Source organism: Tauraco erythrolophus, chromosome 25, assembly GCF_009769465.1.
Source record: "Tauraco erythrolophus isolate bTauEry1 chromosome 25, bTauEry1.pri, whole genome shotgun sequence".
Lineage (NCBI taxonomy): Eukaryota > Metazoa > Chordata > Aves > Musophagiformes > Musophagidae > Tauraco > Tauraco erythrolophus.
In genome coordinates, this window is record NC_141489.1 from 1,017,794 (window position 1) to 1,029,074 (window position 11,281).

At 52.4% G+C, this 11,281-nt stretch overlaps 1 protein-coding gene across 1 annotated transcript; it reads left to right on the forward strand.

The window, feature by feature from the left end:
* Nucleotides 1-421: 421 nt before the first annotated feature.
* On the forward strand, nucleotides 422-9,946 carry CCR7 (C-C motif chemokine receptor 7). The gene is made up of 3 exons (XM_009989236.2): nucleotides 422-500; nucleotides 6,650-6,699; nucleotides 8,310-9,946. Exons 1-3 carry the CDS (start codon nucleotides 491-493, stop codon nucleotides 9,372-9,374), a joined length of 1,125 nt encoding a protein of 374 aa, XP_009987538.2. The 5' UTR covers nucleotides 422-490; the 3' UTR covers nucleotides 9,375-9,946.
* The last annotated feature ends 1,335 nt before the right edge of the window (nucleotides 9,947-11,281 follow it).

Here is an 11,281-nt window from a genome sequence, read left to right on the forward strand (position 1 = left end):
TTCACATGGTAGCTGAACACCTTCCCCAGAAAGGATCTGGTGGAGGAGATGGGGATCCTCCCTGTTTCCTACAGCACTGGGTGCTGGTGGATGCTCCGGCAGACGAAGCAGGATCTGCTGTGCAGAGGAGAGGTGACAAGAAAGGAGACTGTCTCCTCTTGTCCCACCACCACAGACAATTTCTCATGTGTCAGTGCAAAAGCAGAACCCGCTTCACCTCACCGAGTCTCAGCAAAAAGCGCGGCACAGAGCACGGCTTTCCTGTACTGGTGAACGCGGGAGGAGGAGGAGGAGGAGGAGGAGGAGGAGGAGGGTCTACTAAATGTCAGTGACACCAGGGTGTGTCATGAGCTTCTTGCAGAGGTGCAGGAAGTATAAAAGCCAGTTTCCCAAAGAGGGTCTCTGGCAGGAGCCGCGGCGCGTTGAGGCTGCGCTGACCGGACGATGCTCTTGCTGACCTTGTGACTTCGGCTCTGTCTGAAACCAGACCATGGATGGTGGTGAGTACCTGTTGTGCAGCCGCTGGCTTTGTCTGCAGCTTCGTTAACAATGCCCAAGTTCATGCCCTGTGACACAGGGATGAAGCACTGTCTCCTTGGCAATATTTTAATTCAGAGAATAATCCAAGGAATTAGGAGCAAATGTATCTGAGTTTATTCTTGGCTAAGTCTGTCCAGCCTTATGCAAACTGTTTCTATTAACAAGTATCTTCACTGCAGCAACAGAACTTTGCTGCCAAAATTTTATGGGTTTGTGTTTGATGCTCAGAGCTGGAATAGCCCTGAGCCAGTGCACTTGTACAGCTCTGCGCCCCCAGGGATTACCCCACCACGAAGCACGCAGAGAAGAGCAAGTAACCGAGAGAAGCCTCTTCTCTTTGGCACATGACATCTCAGGAGGCACAAGACAGAGTTTGTTTCTATTTCTTGCCGAAAGTTTCCAACTTTCTTTCCCATTTGTTATTGTTCTTTCACACCCAGTGCTCTGTAGGCACCAGCTTTCAGGAGCTTGAGCAGGTGGGTGGCTGTAGGAGGGGAATGGCACTGTGGGTCAGAGATGCGGCAGATAAGATGCTCTTCTTTCCTCTAAGATCGTATGACTTATTCCTTTTCACTTGTTTTTATTTTTTTATTGCTCAAATATTTGCAAGCACTAATCCCAGTGTGACTGAGGGAGGTGCAGGGAAGAGGGACAAATGCAACAGCTCAAGTGGGTAAATTAGTTTATAACCAGATTAACGAGGCTGGGTTTACATCACAACCGCTCCCTCTGCGCCAGAGCGGGTGGTCAGAGCTGTAGGAAGGATGGTGAGAGGGATGGGACAGTTCATCCCAGTACAGCCTTGTTCCAGGTGTAAGGAATTAAGGTTTGTAACTGGATGAAATGGGAGGTGTCACTGCCTTTTCTCTGGGACACTCTCAAATCAGAGCTTTAATTTAAACTGGGACACGAGAGGCTTCGCTGGGCTGGGAGGCGCAGCCGTCCCGCGCGCGGTGCCGCGGGCAGAGCCAGCCCCTGCGAACGCACTGGGATTTCAGCGCCCAGTGCCCTCCACGTGCCTCAGACTGCAGCACAACAACGGGCACTATTGCCCTCTCCTTTCTGAAGAAGTTAAGATGCAAAAACTTAAAGTGATTCATGCAAAACCACACCGAGATCCAGCCCGGTACTGCTGGGAAAATAACTGCTTCTTCCTGCAGCCCCCGAACTAGTCCTCATTTTCCATTCCTGGGGAGGTCTGCAGTGATTTCTGGGTTAAGCAGAGGGGCATTCCACGTGCAGCTGTGTCCAGTGCAGCTGTGCTGAGCCCTGTGCTGAGTCGGGGGGGTGGGGGGGACCCAGGGTTTCCCAGCCTCGTCAGTGACACCGGGGAAAAGCAGCCGGGGGATGCAGAACGCTCCGGCGGTGCAAACTGGAGGTACTGGCTCCAGTGGGACCCCCCAGGCAGAAGCAGGGCTGGGGCAGAGGGAACGTTCTCACGGATGCATCCTCAGCTTCCAGCAATGGCTTCGGAAATCCCTGAGTTTTGGAATCCCTGCAAACCTGCATCATAACCCAGCTGGACCTGCTCACCACACAGCACGTATTTAAACTGTCAGCCCCCACAGCACCGTGCAGGTGCTTTGTAGGGTTCTGGTGTTAGGGGGTTCAGTATTTGGGGCAACAGAGTAACAGCCGTTACTCTGACTTCAGCTAATTGGTAAAGGTTGATTATAACAGGGAAAAGAAAGAACTAGTGAGAACCTGACGAGAACAGGATGACCATTTTCTTGCCTTGGGTTTTTTGTCCTACTATTGTAGTTCAGAGGAATGTTACAAAAGAAATATTTCACAGCACTGGAAGATGCACAGCATTACTGCCTTTTTTTTAAAAAAAAAAAAAAATATGTAGGAAGCACAATTGGCTCACTTAAGAATGAATTTTTTAACTTGCTTATCTCTGCTTATCTTGTCTTTTGATTCACAATTTCCTAAAAGGGGTGGAGGCAGACAATTATTAACTTTCTTCTGTAAGAGATCTATGAACACCAGATAAGAGCACGACTGCGTTTCACCGGGTCTGTTGGCTTCTGAAGCGGCGGTGCCTGCCCTCTGCCAGTTGTGAGAAGCAGAGGGGAAAGAGTGGGGGAGAGCAGGCACCGAGCTGTTAACGGCCAATAGTCATTGTATCTTTTAAGAATGATTAATTTTTCTCAGAAATACTCGGTTCTTTCCCCAAAAGCCTACTACACCGACGGGGAAGAGGCACCAGAAACCAATACCTGTTTAAAGCTATAAACAGTACGTTACTCACTGCCTACACACGTGCTGAGGTGCTCGAGACTGAAACTTTTGCTTTGCAGTTCTGGCCAACAGAAAAATACTTTTTCACCGCGGGGGTTTAGCCAGAGCAGGTTCGCTTCGGCTTTGCCAATACTCCCTCCAGCATTCCCAGCTCCTGCTTTCGCTCCGTGTGCTCCCCAGCAGCCGCAGGCGTGAGCAGCTGCCCCGCGCAGAGCCCGACCTGCACGGGCAGGAGCTGCCCTGGTCCTTCGTTCCGCAGGATTCTGTCCGTCCCGTCCGTTTTCACCACCCCACGTGGTGGTGGTTCTGCTCCTCTGGGGAGACTTTCTGCTGCCAAATATTTCTCGCTGTCAGAAGCTTCTCTGGGCACACCTGGGGGGTTCACTGCTACTACAGCTGCTGTTATCTGGCTCAAGATCGGATGCTGAGGGAGATTCAGATAAATTGGATGGGATTCACCCGTCCAAACTCACCAACCCTTCTGCCATAGCATGGCATGAGCCGTGCCCCAGATGCCATCCCACGGCAGATGTACCTCACCTTAAAAACACCCGTTTCTTTCCCTTTGCTATCGAGGGAGCACAAACAACTAACCAGATGTCAAGGGCGAGAGTTCAGCGGGATGCTGAGCAGAACCCTCCTCTCTTCCCTTCGTGTGGAGCAATTCTCCTTCCCACCTTTGCCCAGGCCCTGCAGGACCGGAGCGTGCTTTTGGGAAGCGCAGCGAAGGGGCACAGGGGCTGACACGGGGCTTTATAACACGTCTGACTCATTTGCTGTAATGAGTTTTTGGTGTCTTTTTGTAAATGAAGTTTCTAGCTCAACTGTTAGTGGGGACTTTTGAGAAGGGGGTTTTTCTTAATGTTTTGAGGAACAAAACTTTAGGAAAATACCCACAGCACAGAACCGCCAAAGGAAAAAAAAAAAAAAAAAAGAAAGAAAAAGTAAAGCAAGCTACCTAAAATTGCCTGTTAAGCTCCAGAGTATGTCTCATTTCCTCTCTGCAACTCATTTGCTTCTGCTCCCCCCGCCGCTGCCCCGGACCCCTAAGAGCGCCGCAGGGAGCCGTGAGTTCCGTGTGGTCCGTCTGAAACTGGTGGCACAGGGACTGGCTCAGCAAACTGGTGCCGGACGACCATGAGGCCTCCCCGGTGATTTCTTTGCAAATGCGTAAGCTGGGGGGGGGGGGACAGAAGGAGAGGAAGAAACAGGGCAAGCTCGTTCTGTATTGAAAAATCATTTGACATTTAAGACACTTGAAACAGCAACTGAGAGGGGGGAAAAAAAAAAAAAGCGTGAAGATCTTCAAAGGAATGACACCCAGCTGAACTGTTTCAGGATCATCAGTTGAGTCACCTCATCGGCCCTGTGCCGTTACACACCTCGCGGTGCGCTAAGAAAATAGAGAACAGCAGCTCCCCAGGGCTGCACTCCTGACTTCTCAGACCAAGCAAGGGCTGGGCTGGTCCAGGGGCTTGAAGGGGAGATGGTGCCATGCTTAGGGGGCAGGTGCCCGGGGCTGCCCACGCCGGTGTGCCAGCCTGGCACCCGGCAGCACGGCATCCTTCCCTGAGACCACCGAAAAGTGCCAACCAGGCAATGCTGAGAGCAACGTGCTGATGGAGGGGGGTTTAGGTTGGTGCCTTTCCTCTGCGGGAGGCTCTTCTCTGCCTCCCGACAGCCCTGGGAGGTTAATCGCCTTTGGGGCCGCAGCCCCTGCCCAGTGTGGCTGAGGTGGGGCAGCAGAGGGAATTATTACCCATCAACAGGCACAGGCAGACACAGCACCAACTCCAGGAGTCCCCTGTATTAAGAAGGTGGGAAAGAAAACTAATGGTTGGGGTTTTTTTTTCCGATGTCAAGGACTCTGTGCCTGTGCGCCAGGCAGGGAGGGCGATTGCAGCCTCGGCTTGCTTAAATTCACTAAGGAGGTTTAAGTGGTTTGGGCTTTCAGTGTATTTCCTGTGTGTGATATGCAAAAGTTCGATGAGCAGCCTGAGGGGAGAGATGGCTACACCAGATGCTCACCAAAGCTCACCAAACCTCTTCCTGCAGTCTGGGACTGGGCAGAGTGAAAGCCATCGGACACAGAAAATACAGGCAGAAGCATTTAGCCAAGTTTCCCCATTATGCCTCCAGCCCAACCCCACACACCCCATTTCCTGGCTGCGAACTGCCCTGACGATGCGCTCGGACACCCTTCAGACTCCCCCAGGAGGATTCAGAGGAGGTGAGGGGTGCACGAACGTAACTAAGCAGTCAGCTGCCTGAGGGTGAAAGATGGAAACAAGGGAGGAAGGAAAAGCACAAATCTCCACGTGATATGGGCTCTGGGGATGAGAAGTACGAGGGTTTCTTTTCACACGTGGCTGAGGATCTCTCTCCCACATGCCACCACTCACAGACAAACAAGTATCTCCAGTCACAGATACCAAAGTAGCTATTTCTGTTATTAATGATGCTATTGCATGTGCCAAAGTGGGGATACTGGCAGTGAAGTCCATCACCCTGGTCCAGTGCAACACCTGAACAGGAGACTGGCAGAGCAGGGAAGGGGACAAAGGAGCTCTGCAAAGAAAGAGAACTGAGCTGCGTACAACAGACTGCTAAGCACGGGAGGGGCAAAGGAATCAGACAAGTTTTTGAACAAACAGGCTTATCCACAGGGAGAAAGCCATACTCCCGAGAAGGAACAGGCAGCTGAAGCCAAAGGCATCTCCTGCCTCTGCCCTGGCCTCGCTCAGTGACCCTGGACCAGACAATCAGCAGGGAAGTGAGGGGCTGCGGCACGGGGAACTGGCCAGTGCCTGGAGAGACATCCCAGGATGAGCAGCACGACGCTCAGAACAGCTGGTGCCAGCTCTCCCTCGAGGCAGGACACATCTGCTGGTGCCAGAGCAGGGGTGAGGGCTTCCTCACAGCTGCCAGGTCACCCTCTGGCTCGAGCAACTTGCAGTCGTGACTGCCCGCGGTAGGTGCTGGTACGTGCTTTAAATAGAGCAAGGAGAAAGCTTTCACCAGCCTCGATGCTCTGCTAACCACAGCAGGAAGGACTGTTTGTCTGAGATTGCTCTCACCATTATCACAGCTGGCTCTGAACTTCATTTTTCCTCCCAGCTGTCAGGATCCTGTATCTCCACATCCAAAGGCAGCAGAAGCCAACTCTGACGTTTAGAGACAAGCAATAAATTTCAGCCAGCTCCAGTTATGTCTGTCCTACAGGGAGCAGAGCTTTCCTGTTCTGCAGTCCAGTCACCGCACTGCCAGCAAACAGCTGGGCCAAATTTACTGCGCTCACAGCTGTAAGTTTTCACATGGGTTGAGCGTGCTACACCCTCACTGCTCAGAACATGGCACAGAAGACACACTGCTGTCTGTAGGGAAAACAAATAATCACAGAACGGTTTGGGTTGGAAGGGATCTTCAGATCATCTAGTTCAACCCCCTGCCACGGGCAGGGACACCTTCCACTGGATCAGGTTGCCCAAAGCCTCATCCAACCTGGCCTTGAACACTTCCAGGGATGGGCTTCTCTGGGCAACATAACATAGAAACAAAAAATGAGTACAGTGTGCGGGATTTAACCGTCCTTAGCTTAAGTCTAAGGGATTAAACCTTAAGGGATTTAACCAGTCTTCAGAGGAAACCAAGGGGCCAGACTCCCGAGACAATCTGTGCTCTGACAGTAACTTTTTATGTGACCCGGGGTTATCCTATTAGTGTCTTCATTGGGTTTTCATTCACCCAGCTGTGGGGAGCTCTGCAGGGTTCAGAATGCCATGGTCACGTATCCTACCACTGCTTCTTCAAAGCGAGCATCGTGTCGAAGCTGCTCGCACTAACACAATGTCTCCTTCTTCTCCAGGCAAGCAGCTAAAGGTCACCCTTGTTTTCGGCCTTCCTCTAATTTTTCAGGTAAGACGTTAAAACCGACATTGTTGAAATCCAGCTGCGTTTGTGTTGCGGGTAAGGAGAGATCTCCAAAGCTTTGGGAGGCAGAAAGCCACCACCCACCGCCCCGCAGAGACACACGGGGACGCGGCTGCTCGCACCAAGGACCCAGCCTGGAGGTGGGGGGTGAGACAGGGGAGGGGGGCTGGAAGCCAGAGGGAAAACAAACCAGGGGAATGAAAACAAAGAGAGAACAGAAACAATGACACAGTGCGACTCTGAGATGGCCTGGACCGTTAGAACCAAGTCCCCTCCCAGCACCAAAACGAGCACGTTCAGGAAAGACGAGAGCACCCTGCGCCGAGTGCCTGCGGGAAACGCCTGGTCCCAGCGCCAGACCGGAGCTGAGGTCAGTGCTGAGGAGCTGGCATGTCCCAGGAGGAAGAGCTCAGCATCTTCCTCCGTCGGTTCCTGCTCAGAGTAAGCCTGATGCGGGAAGGAGAGCCCAAAGCACCGAGCCGTGCCCCGCTCCTGCGCCACGGCACGCACGCTCGCCCCCGCAGGAGCAGCCCCCAGCCCGGGCTCTCCGAGAGGCTCCGCGGAGCAGGAGAGTTTTGCAGCCTGCTGCTTTTCCCTTTCACTTCTGGCGGCATGGCTCCAGGCAGCAGGCAGGATGTGGTGAAAGCCAGGCCTGCTGCGATGGAGAGCGCGCTAAGATAGTCAGCGATAACCGGCAGAGGTATCCAGGGGAAACCTTTCATCTCTGCGCAATGGAGAGAAGGTACTGGAGAGTAATAAGTCACAAAAAAGCAGGGCACAGGTACCGCAAGCTCACTCTGCCCTGTAGGTTACAGCAACGTAGGAAGATGAAACAAGAATAATCAGAATTTAAATCAGGGCAGGGGCCTGAATGAGACACCGGCAACGTGCCCGCGCCAGAGCGGTAACAGTTTCCTGCTCTACGCGCTGCGTTTCCTCCCGCTCCCATTGACACCTCTGCGAATTCGGCAGAGCAAACAGCCCGGGGAGGCTCCGGCTCCGCGCTCCCACGGAGCCCTTTGCCCGCAGGCTCACCCTCGCCGGGGGACAGCAGCACTGGCACAAGCGAGATGGGACGTGAGCAACGGGACTATCTCAGAGGGGAGCAGGGAGGGAATGCTGACCTCAGAAAACGTCTAACGAGTAGAGTCAGTCCAGAGGAAACGTTGGCCCCTGCCGAGAGGAGGAGATGGCTGAAGGATGTGTTACTCTTCCCATTTTATCCGACAGCTGACTATACACATACAGCTGCACGCGGGTCCTGAAGCGTTCTGGAAAGCAGCCACACGATTGAGAGTTTGCAGGTGTTGCTTTGGCTGAGCACTGAACGTTTCTGGTGGAATTCCCACTTTGAGCCCCAGAAAACCCCCAAACCTCACACACTTATGAGAAACATTTTCAGCCATGAGGCCTTGCCAACTCTGCTCATGATGTTGGTGTGAGCCAACGCTTGGGAACTCCCTGGGACTTCTCTGCAGTCCATGGCTGGGCTCTCCTGCCTGCCTTACCGATGAGCGCCAGGCTCCCTGCCCAACACGGCCACGGAGGGGCACGGCGTCTGTCCCAACACACTCTTCTTTTCTTCTCTGTTCTAGTTCTGCGCTGGGAACAACGTCACCGATGACTATGACTCCAACACCACCATCGACTACACCCTGTTCGAGATCCTGTGCGAGAAGGAAGAAGTCCGCAACTTCCGCGCTGCCTTCCTCCCAGCCATGTACTCTCTCATCTGCTTCACGGGGCTGCTGGGGAACGGGCTGGTGATGCTCACCTACATCTACTTCAAGAGGCTCAAGACCATGACAGACATCTACTTGCTGAACCTGGCTCTGGCAGACATCCTCTTCCTGCTGACCCTCCCCTTTTGGGCCACCAGCGCAGCCATGCACTGGCTTTTTGGGGAGTTTGCCTGCAAAGCCGTCTACTGCATCTGCAAAATGAGTTTCTTCAGCGGGATGCTGCTCCTCCTCTCCATCAGCATCGACAGGTACTTTGCCATCGTTCAGGCTGCCTCAGCTCACCGCTTCCGTCCCCGGATGATGTTCATTAGCAAAGTCTCATGCCTCGTCATTTGGCTCCTGGCCTTCATCCTCTCAATCCCTGAGCTGGTTCACAGTGGTGTAAATAACTTGGACAACCATCCCCGCTGTTCCATCATCGCTAATGACTTGCAGACCTTCAACACTGGCATCAAAGTGTCCCAAATGATTTTTGGCTTCTTATTTCCCCTGCTGGTCATGTCTGTCTGCTACCTCATCATCATCAAAACATTACTCCAGGCCCGCAACTTTGAGAAGAATAAAGCCATCAAGGTCATCATCGCCGTGGTAATTGTCTTCATTGTCTTCCAGCTGCCCTACAACGGCGTCATGCTCGCCAAGACCATCTCAGCCTTCAACCACACCAGCTCGTGTGAGGAGAGCAAGCAGCTTGACGTGGCAGACGACGTGACCTACACTCTGGCCTGCTTCCGATGCTGCCTCAATCCTTTCCTCTACGCCTTCATCGGCGTCAAATTCCGCAACGACCTCTTCAAGCTTCTGAAGGAGCTGGGCTGCCTGAGCCAGGAGCGCCTCTGGCAGCTGTCCACCTGCCGCGAGAGCAAGAGGTTTTCCTTTGCCATGGAGACAGAGACAACCACCACCTTCTCCCCATGAGATGAACACCAGCCGGGCTTTGACCAAGCTGAAGGCTGGACTGGTTTTGTACACTTCCTCTATTCCGAGTTACTGGTAGAGTGAGACCTGCCACTACTGTAGGAACAGCGGCTGTAAGATGGAAACTCAGAAGCCCCTCATGTTTCAGGCAACAATCACGGCAAGCCAATACTCCCACGATGGAGAGACTTCAATAAAGCTGTGACTAACAGCAAAGCAAGGGAGAGGGAGCGCAGCCAGTCCAGCATTTATCATACCAGTTCACCATTATTTTAGTCTTTCCTAGTTAAAACAAGAAACGCTTAGAACAGGACGTTTTCCCTAAAAGTGACAAATAGCAAGAGAAACAGACATTTGTGCAACAGAACTGCTTGTTTTAGAGCTGAACTTCCAAGAGCATCATCCTTGCTTTTAACAAGACTGCCTACTGCTCTTCCCACCCACAAAACCAAGCCCTGCTGCACTGACTCGGTCCTCAAGACTAAACGGCACCAGCAGCCCCAGGCTCCAAGGTTAATCCAATACACGTTTCTCCAGGCAAAACGCTCAAATTCAGGATACAGTTGTGCCCACGGTCCCGTCTGCCAGCACCTGAAGCTCGCTGTGCCGGCTGCTGAGGACACAGCCCGCCGATGTCCACCTACGCGCGGGGGGCCTTCTGCGTTACTGCTTGCTGACCTCAAGAGATAAACAAGAACGTGGGTTTTCTTCTCCCTTCCCAATCAACGTGTCTTTCTAGGAGGACTTCAGCAGCTGGCTTTTGAGTCAGACACGTATTTCACTTATAAGCTATTGAAAATGTGGTTTGCAGCCACACTGCCAGCGCTCATAAAGATGCCACTCGCTGCGCTTGACTCAAAGGCGAAGGATGGTCACGTGTTGGAGGTTACTGCCAGGGTCACGTACTTGAAAGGAGCTGAACAACAGATTATTGTCGTGTAAAATGAGACCTTGAAAAGAAGCCCAGAACGTAATGCCAGTTGGAGCATTTACTCGAAGAGCGGAGATTCCTACCGACGGATGAATACCCTGGGAACGGCTGTCGTGGGACATCGGAATGTCAGCTGGGGAGGAGCTGCTCCAATTGTTTGTGCATCTGTTCCTGACTCGCACGCTCTGGTCCCCACAGCGCACAGCTCTCCCCAGAGCCAGGCATCGATGGAGAAAGGTCTCGGGCAGGAAGCGCTCCGGGCGCAGGGCAGGAGCGGAGGAGATGCGCAGCCTCACCTCCCGGACAGCAGCTGAACAGTTTCGTGGAAACTGTAAGGTGCATTCCAGTGGACACACAGAGCAAAACACACCAAAAAGACATTTATGCTTATTTCAGTACCACACACGGATCCATTGGGAGCGACACAGGGAACTCTCTGGATCGTAGGTCGAAAAACTTTGCTTTAGAGACATGAGAAATAAACTCAACCTTCCAAGGAAAGCATTCAATTAGCTGGTTTTGAGACAGTGTTGCCAGCTACATAGCTGGCTGCCATCATAATCAAATAAATTCTTCTTCACAAATCATTTGGCTCTGGGGTACGGGATTTTTCCAAGAGCTGGGATTGAGGGAGAAGGCACGGTGTGTTCTGCGTTCCCTGTCCCACCCAACCGTTTCCTTTTCTCGTGCCCACGTCACCTGTACAAAGTGCTGCTTCTGTCGTGTGAAACGGGGGTTACAACTGACACTGACAGTCGTTTGTTCCTATAGTCCTTACACTCGGTGAACCAGAACTCTGCCAGGGCAAGGAACACCCATATCCAGGGTCTTTTTAGTCTTCTCCATCAGTAGCAACATATTCGTAATGTATATTCATATATGTAAAGCTGCTTTACACAGAAAAAAAGTAAACATGTACATGAAAGTACCTCGAAAACACACTGCTTTCACTAAAACTTCTTATGCAAAATACATT

What these genes read in the sequence shown, in the direction of transcription:
- CCR7 (XM_009989236.2), top strand. An exon ending in GCCTTCCTCTAATTTTTCAG is followed by an intron (nt 6,700 to 8,309) that starts GTAAGACGTTAA and finishes TCTCTGTTCTAG; the next exon opens with TTCTGCGCTGGGAACAACGT.